The sequence below is a fragment of the Siniperca chuatsi genome, linkage group LG8, assembly GCF_020085105.1.
Source record: "Siniperca chuatsi isolate FFG_IHB_CAS linkage group LG8, ASM2008510v1, whole genome shotgun sequence".
Lineage (NCBI taxonomy): Eukaryota > Metazoa > Chordata > Actinopteri > Centrarchiformes > Sinipercidae > Siniperca > Siniperca chuatsi.
In genome coordinates this window covers 19,748,732-19,771,847 of record NC_058049.1, presented here as the reverse complement: position 1 = coordinate 19,771,847, position 23,116 = coordinate 19,748,732, and the positions used below count along the sequence as shown (strand labels likewise).

Here is a 23,116-nt window from a genome sequence, read left to right as displayed (position 1 = left end):
AACGCTGCAGTCTACAGAGAGATGTGCAGTCTGACTAAAGACCAAACAACACCCGTCAGCAAGGAGACAGGCCAACTGGGTTCTGCTGATTGGATAAACATAGTCTTAGATTGGCCAGTTGCTGTTTACTTTCTAAGGGCAAACCAAAGGCACCTAGCTAACCTCAGATGCAAAGATCCAGTATCTCTTTTCTTCCTTTTCACCTGCACACACCATTCTTGCACCCAGACAATAAAGTCAGTCAATCAGACAACTCTCTCTCTCTCTCTTTCTGCCTCCCTCTCTCTGTCTCTCTCTCCCTCTATTCTGTCTGTAATCTCTGGTGGCTTATCGGAGCATCACAGAGTGAAGTTTTATCTGACCCACCAGGTGTCACAGCGAAACCATCCCGATGCTCACTACAACCCTGACCAGCAACTGCTCTCAGCTCCTCCTGGCCCTGCTCATTGATTTTCATGATGCCAGCCAATAATTGAAAGGACATCCATCACACTTTAATTGACATAGCTAATCAGGTTTTATAATTGGCTTTACTTTAGTCCCCCTCTAGCGTGCCCTCTCTTCTGCTTTTTCCACACACACTCCTCTCTTCCTCTCTGCGGCCCGTCACTCCATTGTTCATTTCCACTTGATGTAATTGCTGGAGAAGAACTTTTGATTCTCTTTATGTGACCTCTCTTCATGATTGACACCTGCCTGCGGATAATCTGTGGATGTGATGAGCTGTTTTTGGAGCTGACTGCGGGCCAATCTGTTTGTTCCCTTCTCCTGGCGCTTTCAGTTCAGCCCTTTAGACTTGCTCCAGGGCTGGCTGGTTAGGGATCAGTTTCTGACTTGAGATGGGCCAGTATGGACTTATAATTCACCTCCTCTGAGGCGATGTACCTGGCTTCTGTTGAAGTTTGGACTCCTTTGCTGCATTGGCAGTCAGCACAATGTCCGCACCTGATAGTCCTCAACTCTCTCTACCTGCATTGATAAATAAAAGCTTTGCAGCCTCCTGCGCCTCTTCCCTGGGCATTTATCAAGAGACCTGAGAATATATTTCATCCCATGGCCAATCCTAGTCACTCGCCCGAAGATAAATAACACTGGAGTTCTTAAGGTCAGGGAAATATGGCTACTAAAACTCTCAAAGTGAACGTGACCATTACTATCGTCACAATACAGTCGTCCCATCCCTCAGCGGGTCCTGGTGAAATATGGCCCAAAATAAATGTTCCGCCATTTTTCACAAAGCCTGTGACCCCACTTCCAAACAAACCCGTGACGGAAACATCAGCTGCTTCGCCACCAAATTAGCCCCCAAATTCAAAAATAGACTAAAGACAGATTAATAGTTTGATTGTCTTTGCACAATCATTTGTGACACCCCCAGACTGGGATGATGCTGCAAATTAAGTTCATTATCTTCATTACACACATTAAGCCAAATAATTGTTTTTATGTTGTTGTCCCCCCCCGTGCCCTCTAACACCTGTCTGCCATTTTGGCTCTGGCACGCTGCCAGCATATTTATCATTTCCCTGCACAGATTTTGCGTAGCTCCATCTTGGGCTTCACATGTTTGCTTTATGAAAATGATCCTGCCTGGGTCAGATCTGTTTATTTTAGAGCTGTAACACAAAGCTTGCTGCCGCACATTGATTCTACATATTCTGATATATGCAATACCCAAAACAATAACCTCATCTAATATATGCCATTTCTGGCTTAATGAGGGAGATTAGAGATGTTTGTGAGGTCCTCAGACAGAGGACATCTTTTGTGGCAGAGTAACTACGGCTCACTCTGCAGTTGTATTGTTCGATTACACTGGAGAATAGAGGGGTGCCTTTTGTTTCAGGGAGAAGTTTTCCATCTCAGCTAATAGCCTGCAGACATGGTTGAAGTATAGGAGTTGCTGACAAGCAAAACCATCTTGCTATTTTGCTTATTATAATACTTCACACAGCCGTTGTCTATGGAAACACATCTGCTGGGAACAGATTGGGACAGGCATTCTTCAGAGGCCAGCGCTCCGCTCTGCACTGTCAGTGTAAATACTGAGCGACTCTCTCTCTCTGTGTGTGTGTGTGTGTGTGTGTGTGTGTGTGTGTGTGTGTGTGTGTGTGTGTGTGTGTGTGTGTGAGGAACAATGACTGGCATCTTTGTGTATATATCTTGCCTCTCTGGGGAGGAGCTGCTGACCTTTGATGATGGGCCGACTGAGCTCCCTGGCTCACTGCACCAGCCAAACTCAGCTAACGGTTGACACACGCACATGCATGCACACATACAGACACATAGTGCTAACACATACACAATGCAACATTCACATGCAGTACCCCTATCCACCCCCCACTCTCCATGTATCAGTCTGATCATGTCAATCAGTGCAAGATACATAATTCAGTGTGTTAATTCATTGGCCCATGTCAACCGAATCCCCATTAAAACTCAGTGTTTACCATGCAGATCAGCCAAAGAGTGCACTATTTATAACATTTTCTCTGAGATGCCACCCTGAGACTTACATTTCTGGATGGGGAAGCTGTAATGTCTTTCTGTCTTTGGTATCTGTAGGGATCAACAGAGCTCGCCCATCATGTCCATCTGGTCAGCAGTGGACCCTGTGGTGCCACTTTCCATTCAGCTGCCGGCTCGGGCTCTATGAGCTTTGCAGTTTCTAATCCTGACAGTATGCACATGCCCTATTAATAACACACTGGGAGTGACAACACAGTACTGGCTGCTTTACACAAAAATGAAATACAGATTGGCTTTGTAGCTTTATAAAATGCACAACATAAACACGTTGCACGTTAAGAATGATCACAGCACACATGCACACCGAGCCATGTGTGTTTTCACGGCCAATTTGACCTGTGGCACTTTATCTGGCAGGTTGTGTTTTAATCAGAAGAGAGATGGTTTAATTCTCAGCTCTATTAATAGGTCAGAGAGCATCACAGCACCGACACAGGTGAAAAGACTGTATATTATCTTAGCAGCGAGTGTCATACCAGTGTTTATTAGAACCGATCGTCTAAAAAGGTCACACAGGTGGGGACGAGCAAGACAATTCTACTCTCAGTACAAGTGTCTGATGAGATGGACATCTTTCCTTTATGATCCTTTTCTAAGATGTACTCCATTTCTAATCACTGGAAGCCGACGCCATAAGGAGGCATAAAATGTTTATTTGACTTGATAAAAAGAGGAGGAGGACACTCGCTCCTCTTGCAAAAGTGGAAACTGTATTCAAAAACAAAAAGCATGAAGGGAAAAGCCTTTTCCTCCCCATCCTCTCTACCTGCCTTAGTTCAGGGGCTAATTGATGCTAATCCTGTACACTTGTTCTCTATGTATTGTTAGTGATCTAGTTGTTGAATTTGATGAAGATTGCAAAACTGAACAATCATGCTTTTTATTTTTTGTATTTTCTGGCTACACCTCTTAAAAGTTGTTTTGAGCACATTTATTGATTTCAAAATGTTCATCAGCTCAGTTATCATAAAGCAAATATATAGCTATCTGCATTCTACTGATCCTGCTGCAGAAAAGTGGTTAAACAATACCTTGTGCTACTCTATCTTTTCTATTGTTTCATTGAGTTGAACAGTTGAGAGTATGGTTTGCAGTATGTGGGTGGTAGTGCACTCACTCTGCGGGCACTGCTCGCTGGTACAGTTGAGAGACTGGAGGTCGAGCCCCTGGCAGTCTTTGCCCCCGGTGCCAGGTAAGGGCTGGGTGCACTCCCTGCTTCTCCACATCGAACAGTCTGCACCACATGCCGACCACTTGCTCCACTCGCTCCAGCCTCCGTCCACTGCAAACACACACAATAAAAAAAAAACCACACAGGTGAGTACAAACACACGCATAGCAGCAAAAACTCAAACCGATTCACTTCAAACACAGAAAAATTATTGATCGGAAAACATGCTGAACAGTTTCAATAAAACAAGCTATAACTCCTTTTTACAAACAGCGTGAAATGTTAAAACTCTACACGGTGAAGTTCAGATGCAACAGTGGTGTAAAAGCAGTGGTGTATTTGCGTGTGGGATGAGAACAACTGGTAGAATACTCTGTTGCCATCCTGTGCAAATCCACTCGCTCTAAAATGGAAACCTGGTAGGAAAAGCATTATAAAGACATGCAAATCCACTTGCACACACTCAAATCCAGCAGACGCACATGGAAACCAAAACGTGTAAAACTGGGGAGAGCCATTTTGTCTCTATTCTACTTTCTTTGTTTATTTTCAACATGGAAATCAGATGCAACTAAGCTAAACCCCAATGGTACGAGGGTGGTGTGGAAGTTGCTGTGGCCTGGTAGACCATGCTGTCAACAAACTAAATCAGTACAGGGAGAAGAATTTGACCCTCGAGTCTACTGTCAAACTCTATTTAAAAATTCCCCTAAAAAAATTATATTTGTGAGGAAACAAATCCATGGTTTGATTTCTTTGTCTAACAAGCCGTTACTATAGCAACATGAGCATTACCTGCAGTATATTTGAATGCAGGACACAATACAGGTAGTATTACTCTGAACAGAGACGGATATACAGTACATTACACCTGCAGCCTATTTCTGTCTACCATAACTTCAAACACACCACCATCAGCACCAGCAAAATGAAACAAATGGAAATGGACTTGTAATACTTCTGAGAAATTTCAGCAGCATTACTACACGCAGATGGGGGGCCATTTTGCAAAGGCGGGGTAGTGGCTGGGGGTGGGGGTGGGGATGTTTGACTCCCTCCAGGTCTGGGGAAGGTTACCATAGGGCTAATGGGAAAAAGAGCAATAATGAGCTCTCATGGGGAAAAAATGCCACTGTCTCACTCTCTCTCTCCCCCTAATGCAAGGGTGAAAGGGACCAGACAAGAATCACCAGAGATACACACACACACACACACACACACACACACACACAGGGTACAAGCTCACCTCTATGACAGTAGTAACCCTCCTCCTGACTGACCTAAGGGCAAGGAAACCTTAGTGCTCATTAATCCTGGCAATAAAGAGTGACCCCAAGATAGCAGGTCAGAGGCTTTGGTTAATAAAACATAAGTGAGATGTTACTCAGGATGGGATACCTATTATTGCATAACTGTACCAAGTAATGATGTTATTTGGTTTTAGAATGAGTCCCCAATTGCAAAACGAGCTAAAAGGTGCTGTGAGCATATTAGGCCAGAGGCACAGGTGTGTGAATTAGACCCTGCTCCCACACAAGTCTGCATGTTTGTCCGTGTGTGTCCTCAAATGATTGCTAGAGAATGTGAGAGTGTTTGTGTGTATGTGTGTGTCGTGGGATGCTGACACAGCTCGGGCCTCTTTGCATTCAGATCCATTTGGCAGAGAGAGCAGAACCAATCAGATAATTGTCCTTGTTTGGCATTGAGTGGACCCATCCGTGGGCCAGTGGGCTGATTATCCAGGCTGGGAATGAGAATGATTGAATAGCGAATTACATCCTAATGAATATATTATGTCGCCCCTCAGTTTATCCACACCACTGTGAAATAAAGAGATGAGATCAACATCTGCCCTGATGAGGTGATGAAATTCTACTTCTCTTTTCCACCACAAAGCAAGACTAATGACCATGCAAATAACATTTTCAAACATGGGGATTGGAGTGGAACCAGGGTGCTGCTCATGAGAATGTGGATGAGACACAAGCACTGCGACCCGAGGCTGAGGAAAATCAAAGAAAGATGAAGATGCATAAACAGTTCTTGATGGCCTGTCTGACTCTGAACACATGTTGCAAATATTTCAGAAGAGGCTTTCCACATGAGCAGACCAAAGACATTTTTGGACAGCGTTAGAGGAAGAGGAAAGATAATAAGTGGTTACAATAAATGCAGTGAAGCAAGAAAATTGACACTTTCCTTGATTTTCTTATTTCAGACTCAAGGCTGAAATCAGATCCAAACCTCATCCTTTTACTTTTTCAGAATCCATATAAGAAAATTGCTATCCACAGCCACAGTTTTCTTTATCAAATCCCCAGAAAGAGATTGTTAGCGCTACTGCAAAAGGCACCACAGCTGATTTTCAATCATGCAGCACCACAGGTTTTAGGTCAGGCAGGTCTCTGAGAAGGGACAGTAATACAAGAGCCCAGTGGCAAGCCCCCATTTGGACATGTTGTCAAGGGGAGAAGCAAAAGGAACCCGGCCATTCTTTACAGGTCGGTAGGAGGGCCTGTTTGAGGCTGTTCAAAATGACAATGGCTGCTGACAGACACAGTCCGAGATTATCGGACACCTATGGTTCCTGTGTCCTTGAGGGGAACACGAGGAAGTAGACAAGTACCACTGAGACCAGCAGGCCAGCCCTCTGCTCCCACTGTCCTGTCAACACACATGTGTGCACAGTAACCACCCCTAATCCCAGTGTTCAAAGGCTGATGAAAAATAGCCAAAAAAAAAGGGGTTGATAGCTTACCCACAGCAGTGGGTGATGCAACAGAGATTAATAACAAAACCTTATTCTGTATTTATGACACATTTTATATATTTAAAAATCAGATTTTTGTTAGTGGTTGTGATATAGTATGTAATCAATAACTGAATAAAAGCCGAGTCTACTCCCTTATGTTAACTAAACTGCTAGAACAAACCAAAATGAGACAGAATAAGATATGAAGAGGGTGAGCCAAAACAAATGGCACAGACTGATTAAAAACAGCGCTGATGCAAGGCTGTCACCAGATGGCCACCGTCTTTTCGCAGTGAACTAATGTGTTTTTCTGTCACATTTATTAGCTGTAGCCTTTATTTATTCCTTGGATAAAATATGGAGTCTCCAGAACAATCTCTGATAATATCCAGAGACGCGTGAATGCTTACTTCCAAAGTACAATTAGACATTCGCCTGCAGTGCAGACAGTAGACATATGGGTGCTAACTTGCATATGTACAACACGTACATGCACAAACACAAGCTCACAAGTACGCATGCACAAATACACCAGCCCCGAGTCTGTTTACTTTCCATCTAGTAGAATTCTCATGACTCCTTTGGCAAGCCTGGGGGATCAGTACAATATTTAAATAATTCACGCGAGTTAGAAATCTCTTCAGGTTGTTTGCTGTTCTCTAATGCATAAGCAACAGCTCCATTAATTTGTGCGGGGCAGGTGTCTTGTGTCACTTCCAAAACTGGGGACTAACTATTTGCTGTTGGCTCGGGTAGTGTGTCTTTGTTAGAAATGTTGGCGTGATCTGACATTTTGCTATAGCTGTTGGCTCTGACCAAAAGTCAGAGCAGGGGCAGAGTCGATGAAAGGGTGAGGGATGGACTGCAGATTTATGTGGGATACTTCAGCGGGATATGATGAGATGGAGACAAAGGGAAAAGGAGAAGGCAGAGAGAGGAAAGAGAAGTGGAGATAAGCTCTTGCAAAGTTTGGCTACTGGCTGTCTCAAGTGTTGATCTGCTCTGCTCTGAGCCTCAGGCTTTAGCCTCAGCCTCCTCCTCCTCCACAGCTCCCTGTGTCTCTCCCAGCATGGAGCCCATCTGATCTGCCACACAGGCCTCCGCCAACTCTCATTAAACACTTTAGAGACTTAGACAAAAATACAGATGAGCCTCTCCAGCTTCCAGATGAGAGGTGGGAGCTCACATTTATATACAAGAGTCATTGTGAATAGACATGTGGAGAGTTCTGTTACTGAACAGGCCGTTGTCCATGGTGTCAGTCTGTGGAAGCCCATATGAAGTATGTGTATGAAAATACGCCTCTGTGGTTGTAGCTAAGCACTGCTCTGAAGGAATCATGCTACTTTTTAAATGTGGAACAACACATAGCCATCGGCATTTTAACAAGAAATATATATAGACTTAGCCGGGCAATGCAGAGACAAATTATAGCCTTTGCATGTTGTTGGCTCCAAATTTAAATTGATTTGTTTCCAGTGAGCATTCATTCACTTGACAGCATCTCTTTAAACCCAAAGGGGCAGTACAGCAAATCTGTGAGGCCAGGCCATCGATGTGTTTTAGACAAAACAGAAATTGCAAATTACAAAGAATAAGCAGATAAAAAACAACATATTTTTCTGTAACCCATTTCAAAGATCTAATGCTGTAAGTTAAATGCACTAGAGAGCTAATAATCAACAAAGAATCTTAGTCTAGATAATTAATGAACTCTTGAAACAAGACCAGCATTAAATCATGCAATTTTTAAAATGTAGCTCAAAACCAAAAGGCACTGTAGAGGAAAAATGCTTTCTGACTTAAAAAAGTAAGGAACACTACTTCTGAATCCAAATGTCAGCCGTGACTAAATAAATAACATGATGTCTATCTGCAGCATTACACAGCTCCCCATATAATTCATTCTTCTCAAGTCTCTTTCTTCTGAAATGGGCTGAAATCACCATCAACTGTGCATCTAGTGGATTAGACCTACGAAGGCTATTAAGCACAGTGATAATTAAAGTTGTTATCCAGTATGTAAGGATGCTCTCTGCTAGGCTGGTCTCATCGGTTCCCCCTCACTGAACGTGACTCTTATATGAGAGCGTCTATTCATTTATTCAGGCTGATGATTCATACATGTGTTAATCGTGTATTTGATTAATCAAAGTGATGATTCAGATGTATTTTGGGGGTTGTCTTTGCTGGGCTGTTTGTGTGCTGGGTGACAAATGATGGGAGCAGTCAGTTCATCTCGGGGGACTTCAGAGGCATATCTGTGAGTACACAACAGAGCCGTGGTGCCACTTGTGATCGGAAACAACAGCCCATCATCCCCCAGGCTCTGGTGTGGTGAACTACGGCCTTGAGGGGGAACCCTCTCTGGAGTCCGACAGCTGGGGCTGTCTGTGCCACTGATGTTCTGTCTGAGACAGGTAATGAGTGCGAAAAGGAGGCAGAGACTACCCTCTGTTGCCAAACAACAGGACTGATCGAGGTGTGAGTGGGGTCACATAGCTGTAGCGTCTCTCAAGAGGAAAAAAACAGGAGTTCTTTCTCTCCCAAAGTCTCTGCAAACTGTTCACAGAGCACAATGCAATTTCTGTCACAGCACCCTAAGGGTTGAAATTACACACTTTCTCCTTGTGGGGCAAGAGAAAGGTAGAGGAGGGCGGGGTTTGGTCTAACAATAGCAGCTTGGACTGACATTAATCTCTTTAAGCTCATGGAGGTCAGTATCCTGCTTTGCTATGGGGGAATGTCAAGCATCCCTGGACACCCCTCTAATTCCATTACTCGTTGCTCCAGTGCTAATAATTCCAAATCCATCCAGATAGCATCCTGATGGAGCGGCATGCATTTCCGTGTTTCCTTTGTCTTCTTCCTCCTGCTGTATTCCAGCGGGCCATGTTACTTACACTCACGCTTGACATCTAGTGATGTCTTTACATGGGAGATGTGTAACCCAACGCCTTGATTCACTGAGGAAGATAACCTCTGTTTTAGGCAGGGAGAAGTGTTGGATTTCCCTCTTTGCTGTTTACTGAGCGTGGGAGATTTCTCCTGCGGTCAGCATGGCTGCACAGCCCCAGTTATATGTCCACAAACTGATCTGCTGGCAGCCAAACAGCCAGCTCTCGTACACACTCAGGCTTTCTCTACTTCTTTCTCACTTTTCCTCTTCTCTCTCTCACTCTAGGCTTTGTTCCTGCCTTCATTACACTGTATCTAATTCCATCTGTCTCTATCCCTGCTTTCACCTTACACCTCCTTTTTCCTATCTTGCTCTCTCTCCTGCGCTCTCTCTCCCTCTGTCAGGGGGCTAATGTGGGACTGCAAATGAAGCAGCTTGACTTCCATCTCAGGCTACCAGAGATCAATATGTGTTGCTCAATATCAGGCAGGACACTCTCTGCCTATCCGACGCTCTCACAAGGGAGGACGGGCAGGCAAATGAAACGGCCTCAGCTCCTCACACGTAAACATGGTACACAGGCTGCCATAATTCAGCTTTTCATTGCCCATATTTACTACGTAGCTTGAGCAGAAAACAATAACAAATGTACTAGCTGGTCTGACACAATGCCATGGCTGGGACCATGTCTCTTAAAGCAGACAGGTCTCTGAAATAAAAGCAGGGTCTGCGTACAGCGCAGAAGATAAAGAGATATGTGAACAAAGACTGATAATAAATTACTTTCAGAATGAGGCCTTACTGTGAAGACTAATAGGCTCTGACATTGCTGTGTAAGCGGTCTAATTGCAGGAAACAACAGAAGCACTGACATCTAAGAAAAGACCTGGGTGCTGGTACAAAAGGCAGCCAAAATAAAGATGAATTGATGACTTCTAGATGCAAAAAAATGCAAAAAGGAAGCCACAGGAAGCCAAGCACCACAGGACAAACAGGGTTGCCTGGGAGTTACCTGGACAGGTGGCCACGCAGGCACTTTTCTGGACGTTCTGCCCCTCACAGGATGTGCCTCCATTCAGTGGCGTGGGGTTGGTGCAGCTCCGACTCCTCTTCTGCCAGCCACGCCCACACACAGCACTGCAGGACGACCAGGTGGTCCACGTGGACCAGCCGCCGTTGACTGTCAGACCAGCGCCGGGTTGAGGGTGAGGGAGGGGGAAGGTTGGAGGGGGGAGGGATGGATGAAGGGACAGAGCAGCCAGGATTACCCGACATGCACCAAGGAAAAGAGGTATGCTGCGCTAGAATAATCGAGACTGCTGTTACACTATTTGGTTCAGCACTGCAAGGTGAACTAATGGAAGAGCAAGAGCAAAGGGCGCTGCTTCCTGTGTCCAAGTTCGAAATACAGCCAACTGCAGTGAAAACAAAATGGCTTCAACAGGGAACAGAAAATAACACGACAGCTTGCCATCTTTGACCTTATCTCTGAGGAAGACACAGTTGGTGCAAAGTAACTAGTGGACATCTTAAACATCCCTCCAAATTTCACCAAGGTAATGCAAGTCATTATACAAAATACTCATAATTTACTACATAGAATATAATCACTGTAAAGAAATGCCATTTAAAGCAAAATGCCCATGGTCACAAATGCATAAAAAACCCCGCCTACTCTTGAAAATGCCAACACACTACTGAAAAATAAATATCATGGCTGTTCCAGTAATTCAGATTGTGTCCTTCACACATCCACCACTGATTTCACACCATTACGTGTCATTCTTCAAACTCTAGTACTCTTTGAATTGTAGAGAACAACACTGTATATATATTCCTCTTTTATGTTTGAAACTGAAAGTTCAGGCAGTTCAAAAACTCGGCACATTGAATTCCTATTATTGCAGCCACTTGCTGAACCAGTGCCCATGTTCTGAACCTTAACCATCTATTGGCACATAATTGTTGCTATATCGCTCGATCATGGCAGGTGATTATATCAAATCATGCTGGTTTAATTCTAATCAGCTCCTTCCTGTATCTGCTGTGTTTGCCTCAGCTTACAAGATACTGAGACTCCTGATTTATTGACTTGAACAGCACTGTCGTTCCTTCTCTGTACATACTCCCTTTCTAATTTCCCCCTAACTCTCTCCTGTGCTTGTCGTGGCTGAATCATTTCCTTGCCCTCTCTATGCGATTGATTGCCCGCCGCGGTGAGGTAAATTGCCAGGCAACTCGGCCCCTGATTACCTCTTAGCACAGAGTGCAGTCACACCAGCTAGGCCTTGTTAAAATGTATCTCTGGCCCCCTGTTGAACCCCCTTTGAAAAGTAGCGGTTATTATGACTTGCTACAGCTAGCTAGATCAGCTAGCATGGTGAACTGTGATCCTCTCAGGTAACTGAATTTTTCTTTTCTGTTGTAGAGCAACGTAAGTGAACAGCAGGAAGAGGTCTTTTTTTGAACAAGGCTGCTTCTATTGTGATTTAACCTCAATTAATATTACAATGGTGATAACATTTGTCATCTTGTCAAGCACATAGAGTGATGGGAAGAAATAAAATTGCACATGCAAGCACCCCAGCAATTTTTTCACAATTTGTCGGGTCTAAGAGTGAGAACTATTGTTTGACAATACAAGAAAGGCAAACAATAAGAGTGTGAATGCTCTTGCCTCCACAGTCATTTCAACTCTACATTTCTCCATCTGCAGAGCAAGTCTTTTAACAACAAGCTAATCAATTATAATCAACAGTAACAATAATTGCACTTTTTTATGTTTATGCTGGAGGCTTGGAGTGTATGATAATGTGTGACTGCATGCTTCAAGTTTACATGTTTCATTTGAAACTGTTCACCATGAAACACATGCCTCAATTTTCAACTACATTTACAGTCATACAGCGCCATTTAAAGGTTTGAACCTTCTTCAGGGTCTGCATAGCTTGTTGAATGATAAAATAAGCCTAAAAAGGAAATAAGGTATTTGGTCAAAGATCTAAAATACAATGATCTCTGTTACTGTCTATTTCATATTCATTGTTAATTATCGATTTGATAATTACATTTATAAACTAAATAAAATAATAAGACTGTATCTGATAAGTCAAATCAAAAGTAATACATGGAAGTGTTTTCTCACTCTAGTTCATCTGTCTAATGTGAAATGTATATTTTTGGATTTGGATTTTTCATGTTCATGTTTTCTGAATTTGAATTCATCCTACACCCTAAAAGCCATTCAGATTTTATTGAGCACTTTTGTTAGCTGAAAAGGCAGAGTAACTGCAATCTTAAGTGGAAATTAATATTCAAGTAGCTCCAACCTTAATATTAAATTTTGATCAAATAATTCCCAAGGGATGTGCATACTTACAGTATATTCCTTGTTTTTATTAGTATTTCTGATTTATCAACTTCATAAAAAATGAAATTTCTTATAAATATAGTATAATGAAAATAATGTATATATCCCACAAAAACATTAAAATAATTTTATTATATTTATATTATCATTTGATGCAAAAACTGAAGAGGTGTGCATACTTCTACATACACTACATAGTGCTGTGGAATATGGTGTGTTTTCTCTACAGACACGTCAGATAATACACAAGAACTCTTGTTCTGACTTTACAGCACATCATTGTATCGTCTTTTTCTGGCAGCCTCAACAAAAACAGAACCTGTGTCAGACATTGTGCCAGATTATACATTTCTTATATGCATAAAGTTGCTTTCATGATGTATTCCCACGTGATTTCCATCTCCTGTTTGCATATAGCTGAGATTTAAGTCAGGCTGTAACGTATGTAAAACTTTAGGTGTGCCAGCACCCAAGGAACCCTCTGTGATAGAAAATATGCTGTTTCTCTGCATTTAAATAAAGATCAGTCTGCTTATCAAGCCAAGTCATTATTTACAGTTTGCTCTTAATTCAATTTCTCTTCTCATTTTGGATCCACTACAGAGGAGGAGGAAGATGGCAGCCCCAAGATCGGAGACTGCCAGCTTTGGCAGAATGGCTGCCAGTAACATTTAAAGTTGTGCTAATTAACATGCAGATACACTACTATCTCTTTATGTAGTTATTTATGTAATTTATTGCTTGCTGAAAAATAGAGCTGACCTATGCAAGTTGTCACCATATGTCACATGCACTGCATAATGTTATTATTAAAACTACACTGTAGAATCTGAATCTAATATTACAACCACCTGAAAAAGTGCACACAGGTATCGTCCATGCACGAGGACATGCAGAGGTTAATGTGGAAATGTGGAATAACGGAAGCAACTTGCAAGCATGATTCAAAATATGATTCATTTGAGCTGTTTTTATGTTTGTATATTTTGAAGCTGGGGATCATTCGAGCCCAGACCTCTCATTGCAGGCGTGTACACAGCTTTGACACCCGTTGAAAGAAGTTATCACCTACCATAGACTAGGACCGTGGCAGAGGTGCTTTTGCGGCGAGCGACGATGTTTTTGGCCACACAAGTGTAGTTGCCCGTGTCCGCCAGCCGGGCTTTTTTGATGACGAGATTATGGTCAGCCGTGATGAAAAAATTGGGGTCGCTTGCTGGGTTGACAACATCCTCGTTTCTCTGCCACTCCACCTGAAAATATGTTTCAGCTGTTAAAATTCGCTGCAACTGAATAGAAACAGTCTCCCCCTCCCATGCAGCTCTACAGTGACCAGTGCTGTAGATTAGAGATACATGGACAGGAAAAGCAGTGAGTTACTTTTGTTTTTGATGCAATCAAACAGACAAAAAGAATAACAAATGTATCTTGGTATGATACTGACACTGAGATTATGAGAGGAATTAATTTATCTATACAGTTAAATATTTATTCTCTTTTTGTGTAGGAAGCGCAGCTTTAATTTTGTAGCTGCTGGAGACCTTAGTAGCTGGTCTGTGAGCGAAACGGATCATGCTTTGTGTAGTTTCTGTGCCCTCTTGCAGAAGCCAAAACCGATGTTATTCCTTTTTTGGTGTACTCTCAGATTGGCTGGCTTGTTTTCTTGCTCTCACTTGACCTCGTGCCGTCTCGAGAGTAGCTACGGTACGGCAGCATTGTTGTCGGTATTACTGCCAGTTGTGATGCCGCATATAATTGGGCTTTCTTCCTCTTGTGCGCTATCCCTGTTCTCTCCCGTGGTGACTTCTGCTCTGATGTTCTTTTCTGTTGAACTGCAGTTGGCACCTTCCTTCCTATTTCTCTGCAAACTGTCCCTACACTGTCGAGCTGTGATTGGCTAGTCTGCTGCTCCTGGTCTCTGGGCTGTCTGAGTGGCTGGCCTAACCTCCTCTTGTGTTGTTATTAAAGCAGTTAGTGCCTATCTGGGACTGGGAGGGTGCAGCAGACGAGGTGAAACAGCTGGCCCCAGTCTGGTCCTCTAAACACGGACACACACCACAGAGAGACGTGAACAGAGAGGGAGAGAGAGAGTTGAGCAGGACAAGAGTGTATGAGAGATACAGTACATGGAGAAATGGCAGAGACATAGAGAATGAGATTGGGAGAGAGTGAGGCAAATAGACCCATTAATTATGGATAGGCCTTTAGAGATGCCAAACGGGGGAGTGAAGCCTCCAAGCCTATCCTGAGTGATATGACGAGACGATGTGATATACGGCTTCTCTGAGATGTAAGAGAGATAATAAATCAATAATGGGGAATAATTAGAGGTGTAATTTATCCGTACAGGGTTGTCTGTTCCCTGGTGGAGCAGGGAGAGACGACGGGGAACTGATCCTGAGACACTTTTTGCTCTTTGTCCTCCTGGTGAGGAAAGGGTAAATGGATGCTAGATGTGGGCCTATAAATATCTTCTGTATCCGTGTCTCACCTCGGCTTGTGGCACTCCCTCGGGGGGATGGCAGCGCAGTAACACCTCCTGGTCCAATGCCACTTCTTTACCCTGCGGCTCCTCCTCAAAGTTCTTTCTCAGGTCTGAGGGAAAAAAGACAGGGAGAAACACAGCCAATTAGGATATTTGTAAGAGCTTGTGTGGTTCGAATGAAATACTTCTATCCACAAAACTGTCCTGGTGATGTTTCAAAATGTTCCACTCTTGAAATGTCCACCCATGGCCTCGCTGAGCCTGTCGCACTCCAGTTGGCCCCTAAGCCACACAGGGATCGGTGGCACCAACCATGTTGCTTATTACAAGCTGCCTGGCTGGTTCAGAGATGCTTGTCTGCTGCCAGAGGGGCCCGGCATCAAGCAAAAGCAATTGCATTACCCCTCGCTGCTCCCCTCCCACCCACTCTCCTCTCTCCAGCATCCGCCAGCCTCCAGCTTCCATCTGTATGAGGGCTTGGAGCAGCCACACGAAAACAAAGCCCTGAGGCGCCTGGACAAGAGCTCCTGCAAGCCTGGCTGACTGCATGGGGCTTCACATTACATCTCATTGAATACTCTTACTGTTGCACCAAGTCCTGCTATATATTTGTCCATAAGCCCAGGCTGTCAATTACACAGGTAAAAATGGCAATGCACATTTCTTGCAAGAGGAAATAAATGCAGGGCTGTTTGTATCTGATGAGCAAGACAGCCCGCAAATTCGATGTGTTCACCCCGGGTTTTGACTCAAAGCGAAGCAATGTGTTATTGTGTTGCGTGGGGCTGAGGGTGCGGCTGTTGGCCGCCGGTGAATTCCTTTAAACAGATGTTGAGCCTGTCCTGTCCAATCATACTGAGAGAAACATTAAGACAAGCAGAGACTTTCAAGACATTCAATTTAATTAAAGCCGATACAATGGGACTGGAGGAGACTTAAGATATAACAGTCCTGGAAGGCTCAAACGTATGCAAGTGTGTATGTCTCTGCATGTGAATATTGTGAATATGAACCGGTGTGTGTGCACACACACGCGTTGTTACTGAAGCGTGTGTGAGTGTCCTTATCTTACATCTAATTGACTTTGTTGAGCTCTCAAACAAGGTTGGATAATGAATGTGTGTTTTCAAAACGTCTAGTGGTTTGGAGATGGTGCTGCGTTCGGCTCTGTCTGGAATAATGCATATTTATGTGGGAATTAATAGGCAGAATGCTTTAAAATACTCAAATGTAAAATGGCTTCTTCTAATAAAACTTTTGAGGCTGCAGCGAGGGATGTGTCTGTGTTCCCCAGACAGATTTATGATTGCTGCACAGCAATAAATTTCAAATCAGTTTTTATTCCAGTTACTTTCATAGGGATCATTGCTGATGTACTGTATCCATGAAAGATATGCTCATGAATACTCAAATGTAGTGTTCACTATTTTTAAAAACTGCCTTCAAGCAGATGCATTACTCTCTGTTTCTCCCTGCCAGGGTCAGATATTTTCTTCTTATAAGCAGATTTGTAGAAGATGATTTAACTAAACTGTAATCACAGTAATACACTGTGATGCATCAGATCATAATGGCCTCTGGGCTAATTGTTAAATGAAAGTTAGTCCCTCCTCAACCACCCAAAGTGAAAAAATGCATTTGTAATGACAGTGATTGTTTTAAAGTGCACTCACAAGCAATCCGGATGTATGCTTTTTGGCTCTTCTGGGTTCCGGTTGTGCTCCAGGCGACACACTGACACCAGTACTCATCGAGACCAAAGATCTTCTCCACCTGCTGTCTGGTAATGTCAATTGTCACCTGCATGACTGGCAGCGCTGCAAAGCAAACACAGTAATAACCGTCAAAATGGTGAAAGGCTGGAGCTGAACGAGCGCAGGTTTATCCCCATCAGCTCGTTTGACGGCAGCAAAGAATGAAATGACCATAAATATTTCTCTACAGAAAGAAAGCAAATGAGCCGAACTGAATCCTTTAGTGCATTTTGTACCTTGAACTAAACCAGCAAAGTAATTTAAAAAAGCCAGACAGAATAAACAAGCAGAGAACCATAATCATATATAAACAGAGTGCTTGTTAACTGAGGAAAATGAGAAGAGAGCCTCACAGCTATCCTTGGTGTAATTTGGAGGGCGTTAAAACAGCAACAGTTGGGAAGGAACAAGGAAGCACTAAACAAACACTGTAAAACAAAAATACTCAGTACGACCTGCTTCTCTATTCTAACAAACAATGTTAATATAAGTGATACTGGGCAAAAACAGCATTAATTCTTTTCAAGAAGAAAGTAAAGACAACCCTTCTCTAAACAAAGCTAAACTCTGACGAAATCCATTCTGCCAAACTGTCCAAACAATATAGTGTTGTCAGACTCCTGTCTTTTTTGATATTTCAGAAGCAATCTTTCATTTCATTTTCCTTTGACCTTTTATTTGGGACCTGTAATTCAGAGGTATTTTCTATATGTTGAGCTTTGACCTTGATTCCTACCATGTGTCCTACTTTCTCTTCACTCTGATGAAGAGATTCCCATGTTTTCCTTCAGCTTCCAGCTCTGGGGTCTTGGAGAGAGAGGTGTTGAACCTTTCATACGAACACTCAACATTTTACAGTCACAGAGGACACACCCCCAAGACTGACAGAGTAGCATATACAGTGCTGTATATTTAAGTCTCAACAGAGAGCTGGTCTTCAACTTTCATTTACATAAAAGCACTTTGTGACACTCTTACACTCCCCTCACACACTTGATCTGTCTGCAGTGATCATTTCCAGTCCCAGACTGAAGCTTGACTAAGTGGCACCTATCAGGCCGTCAAACCTATACAGAAATTACATAAAGCACTTTGATGAATACGCTGTATCAGTGCATTCATCAAACAAAAAATGGGGAATTTTTCGTAAACAATTTGAGGCAAACTGTACACGGCTCTGTAGAGGCCTGTGTGAACACAGGCTGGCCCAGTGGTGACACGAGCTGTCAGGGAGGAAAGGTGACTGGCTCCATTGCTGGCAGCCACATGGTGATAAGTTGCTATGAGGGTCACTGTCAGACCCCCCATGTATTAGGGGCTAAATGCAGTAGATTTCGCTATATGCAGTCACAGTAAATGGGAGTACATGTGCAGTGAATCCAGCCCTGAAGCGCCACTGAGCGTCAACAACAGCCCGTGCTGTATGCAAGATTTCACCAATATGCTCATGTACATGCTTCACTCCCAGCTAATTCAAAAAGGAGAAAAGGTGATTTTATGTTCATACTGGCTTTAATATTTCAGGCAAAAAACTGTCAAAAAAGTTGGACTCATTTTGAAATAAAACGCTAGATTGAGGAATTCACTCTCAATTCCAGATATTCTGTCGGATATGTGTGTGTGTGTCTGTGTGTGTGTCTGCAGTGAGAGTGTGTGGCACAGGCTGAGAGAGCACCTAAATGCTAAAACAAATAGCTAAAGGAACAAAATGGGCACTACAGAGAATGAACAAATGGAGCAGAAAAAAAAAACCTTCTTCTTCCTTCAAATCAGCAGCATGGCAGTATTTGGCCTTCTCCTTAAATAAATAAAAACACGTACATGTACCTTATACAACAGGAACAACATTCGAATTCTCTACATATGCAATCCAATGGTTATTCTTGCAGTTACATTTTGCATATTCTAAACAAAAAGTCAGCCACAGCATCAATGGAAAATAATGAAATTAAGTCTAATGCAGCAGGAGAGTAACTGGTTGTTTTTTTTTTTGGTTACATATACTTTTATTTACAGTATGCAGCAAAATACAATTTATATCTAATACACTGGGGAGGGATTTGGGAGGGGGAATTGTTATATTTATTATTTTTTTGTTTTATATATACACATGTGCTTGCTATTATGTGTTAGTCACTAATAAAATCCTTAAAAAAGGCAATGCATGCTATATATTGAAAACATTAGATTATTGTTCTCTCCCCCTTTCTCTGCCCCCCAGGCCCATTGCTTAGGGGCACCGGCTATCTATATTCAATTTCAACCGATTTCTTTATCCGGGTTGAGGAGCATAGTCATACCTACAACCTCCCCCCACGATGTTGTGCACTCCCATATCATAAAGGATACTTTTGATATGGTTGGCCCTAGCATCCAAGTTATTATTAATTCTAAATCAGACACCATTCCTGCTTCAAACACACAGTTGTCCAGCCTCTGCTCAAAAATCATAACCTTTATGTTAAATGTTTAAATAACTATTTGCCCATCTCTAAATTGCCATTTGTTTCTAAAATAATGGAGAAAATTGTCCTGTCACAACTGCAACCATTCCTGAATACCAACAAAATCCTTGATCCATCTCAATCAGGGTTCAAAGCCCTCCACAGCGCTGAAACAGCTCTGTTAAAAAAGGTGACAAATGATCTGCTACTCTGTTGACTCCTGGGAAAATGCCATCCTGGTTTTACTAGATCTGAATGCTACCTTCGATGCTGTGGACCATGACATCCTTTTGACACATCTTGAACAGTGGGTTGGTATTAAGGGTACAGCATTAAACTGGCTTAAATCTTAAACATAGGACATTCTCAGTGGCTACAGGCCAGTTTTCCCCTTACTCTGCCCCGGTCACCCACGGGGTCCCTCAGGGATCCATCCTGGGGCCGGTTCTATTTTGCCTATTGGAAACATTATTAGGAAGTATGACATCTCCTGTCACTTCTTCGCTGATGATTCTCAGCTGTACCTCCCACTAAAATCTATGCATTTTCTACAAGCTCTCCTGGACTGTTTCAAGGACATTAAAGGCTGGATGGCAAATAATTTCCTTCAGCTAGCTAAACAGTAATTACACCTCTGGTCCCTCTAAGTCCAGAAGTCACCTCGCCAGTATGGTAAGCCACCTCACCACATATGTGAAGTCACATGAAAAATCCTGGGTGTCATCTTTGATTCTGAGCTCTGTCCTCTGTCTTTCCATGATATGGAAAAAGTAATCCACACCTTCATTACATCAGAACTGGATCATTGTAATTCCCCTTACTTAGGCCTTCCCCAGTCTCCATTATCTCGCCTGCAGTAGGTCCAAATTGTAGCTGCAAGGATGCTGACTGGTACCAAAAAGCGTGAGCACATCACCCCAGTCCTAGCCTCTTAGCCTCTTCATTGGCTCCCTGTTCGTTTTAGAATTAAATTCAAGGCCTTGATTACTTTCAAGGCTCTTAATGGTCAGAGCCCATCTTTTATCACAGACCTTCACTGGCAGCTCCTAGGTCTCTTAGATCTGGCAACAAATCTCTCTTGTATGTCCCACGGTCCCACGGTCTAAAACTAAAAGGTGACAGAGCCTTTGCATTTGCTGCTCCACAATTGTGGAACCAGCTGCCATTAGATATTAGATGTGCCCCCTCTATATCTGCTTGAATCTAGGCTGAAGACACTTTTATCCATTGGCCTTTTTGGCCCACTAATCTTTTAATCAGTTGTCATGTCTATATCTTGTCCTTTGTTGTTTATTGTTGTCATTGGTATGTTTATTTTTGTGTTTCTTATTTTTTTAGCTTTTTATTTTAATGTTCTTTTGTACAGCACTTTGATCAGCTTAAGCTGTGTTTAAATGTGCTCTAGAAATAAACTTGACTTGACTTGTTATATGGACACCTGACTGCAACAATAGTGCAGTATCGAGGATGGGAGGGAGGATGGGAAAATTTATCTGAAGAGAGCCCTCAAACCTGAAAGTTAAATGCAAACAAAATTCTGAAGACTGTTACAGCCTTGGAAACATTGGATGGCCCTGATTTAGACTGAGCTCACAGTAGTTTACGTGCATAAAATTATTTGAAAAAATATATTTGAAAACATTCATTTGAAATTTGGCAATAAGCCATGTTCAGTGCTATGTATGGCTCTACTTACGGTAGAAATTCACTTGATTAATGCAAACCTTCCTTCTTTGAGCTAGAGGGTGAAAGGAATAAAGATCAGTATAGAGATGCAAAGCATGAACAATAGCAACCTGAGGTGAGAAATCCTAAGAGGAGCAATTTGAAGCTCTGCTTGCCAGGGTAATTGCATTCTGTTTCCTTATCTCTTCCTGTCTCCATAATTACCTGCTTTCTGTGTCTGACACCTTCTAGTAACACTGCTGTGAGTCACTCTGTCCAATTTCACTCCAATTAATAAGTAGGACAAAATAATCTCATCACTTTCTGAACAAAATAGGACTGTAATTTTATAGCAGTTAATAATAATTGGACAGGTTGCTATTTACTGTTGTTTTCCAAAGTCTAGTCCACTGGGACGGCTGGAAGTAAAACAAAACTTTATGAACATCACTCAAAGCTGATACAGCAACTACACTATCGATTCATAGAAAGCTGTGTCTTTGTGGAAACTGACACACTTATGACTCAATTATATCAATATCGATTTATAATAGTATGCTCAGTTGCCTCCAAGGTGTTAAGAACTAAAAAGAGTAAGAGGAAATTTACACTTCCTTTCCTGCAAGATACTGAGCATGCACTTAACATTCCTGTTAAATGATAATTAAAACATGACACAATTCCCCCAGACTTCGGTTTGATCTGCAGCCCATTTATAAATGAGCTTATATCCCAAACCTCAGTGAAATTACTCACTTTAAAATTTTAAAGAATGATTATGTGACTGATACTGTATGAATGCTGGGCTTACAGCTGGAACCCCGGTGAATTTATTTTTTATTGGAGTGCAATAGGGCAACTTACTCGGTTGTAATTACCCATAATATTTGGAACATACACATCTCCAAGCTTTGCAACATTGCACTGTAATGAAGTGGGACTGACAAACAGACAAAAGTGTGCATGCTTGCACACAGACCCACACAGAACGTGTCATTCACATACAGTCATACCAGTGCCAATACCAATAAAGTCAGCTCCTGTCTTTTGGTAGTAAATACCACCAAACTGTTGGGACCACTGGCACTTTACCATTTAAATGAATTCATTTGTGGGACTTTAACTTAACTCTATTAGGAGACCACATGCTCTTTGTTCTGTAAAAGAGTGTGTTCCCAGAATCCCCGGAGGTGTGAACTCCCCCCATGGGCCCAGCTTTCAGCTACCATTGGTCTGACCTGTGACCCGGGACGTCACCAGGTCAATAAAGGGGGTCAGCAGTCATTGTTCTCTCTCTTCTCCAAGAACTCTTCACACGCAGGAGACGGCTGCTGCTGTCTCCTTCTCTGTGTAGCCTGCCTGGAGCAGACACACAGCAGAACTGAACTCTCTCTTACAGCAGCGTAAGATTTCTGCAACAAAGTTTAGCGCCAGCGGCTATTACACAAAGTCTGCCAGCTAACTTTAAGAAGGAGCTAAGGAAGTTAGCGCCGAGCTAACAGAAAGGAGAACAACAGACAGAGCGACTGGTTCCTCCATCTGCACAAATGGACTGTACAGCAAGGACATTTCTTCAATCGGAACCAACATTCTTATCTGCCTGCCTCATTCCAACGGAACCGCCAGATGATAACAGCAGCACGTTCAAAGCAACCTTATAACTGGGCATTACATAGCTGTATGTGGCTATGCACAGAACTGTTACTTTTGTTAATGTATATGTATCGATTTGGTTCATTGCATTTTATTGTTGTAATGTATTTTCACTGTTAAAAGGGCCAACAGAGCCACACTTTTTAACATGCTCAGCCCAGCTGCCATTTTGAGTTAGATTTCTTTTGTTTGATGCCATCTTGGACCCAAGCAGCCATTTGGACACACACACACACACACACACACACACACACACCCTTTGTTCTGTAGTTTAGTGCATTTAGAGTTGCACTAGTAGAGTAGTAGAGTAGACTTCATATTGTGTGTTTTTGCTTTTATTATCTTTGAATAAATGTTTGTGTATAATTATGCTGGTTTCTTTATCAATTGGGTA

At 42.6% G+C, this 23,116-nt stretch overlaps 1 protein-coding gene across 4 annotated transcripts in view; it reads right to left on the bottom strand.

Annotated features, from left to right (window-relative positions):
- The window catches only part of unc5a (unc-5 netrin receptor A), a 131,173-nt gene that overhangs the window by 25,275 nt on the left and 82,782 nt on the right, over nucleotides 1-23,116 (bottom strand). For 2 of the 4 annotated variants that reach the window (XM_044206275.1, XM_044206276.1), the window contains exons 3-7: nucleotides 16,880-17,023; nucleotides 15,213-15,316; nucleotides 13,794-13,974; nucleotides 10,364-10,531; nucleotides 3,647-3,811 (exon numbers count right to left, since the gene is read on the bottom strand). In XM_044206275.1, the coding sequence (XP_044062210.1) occupies nucleotides 3,647-3,811; nucleotides 10,364-10,531; nucleotides 13,794-13,974; nucleotides 15,213-15,316; nucleotides 16,880-17,023 (762 nt within the window). The remainder of the gene's footprint in view (nucleotides 1-3,646; nucleotides 3,812-10,363; nucleotides 10,532-13,793; nucleotides 13,975-15,212; nucleotides 15,317-16,879; nucleotides 17,024-23,116) is intronic. The other 2 variants (XM_044206277.1, XM_044206279.1) reach the window with 1 other exon arrangement.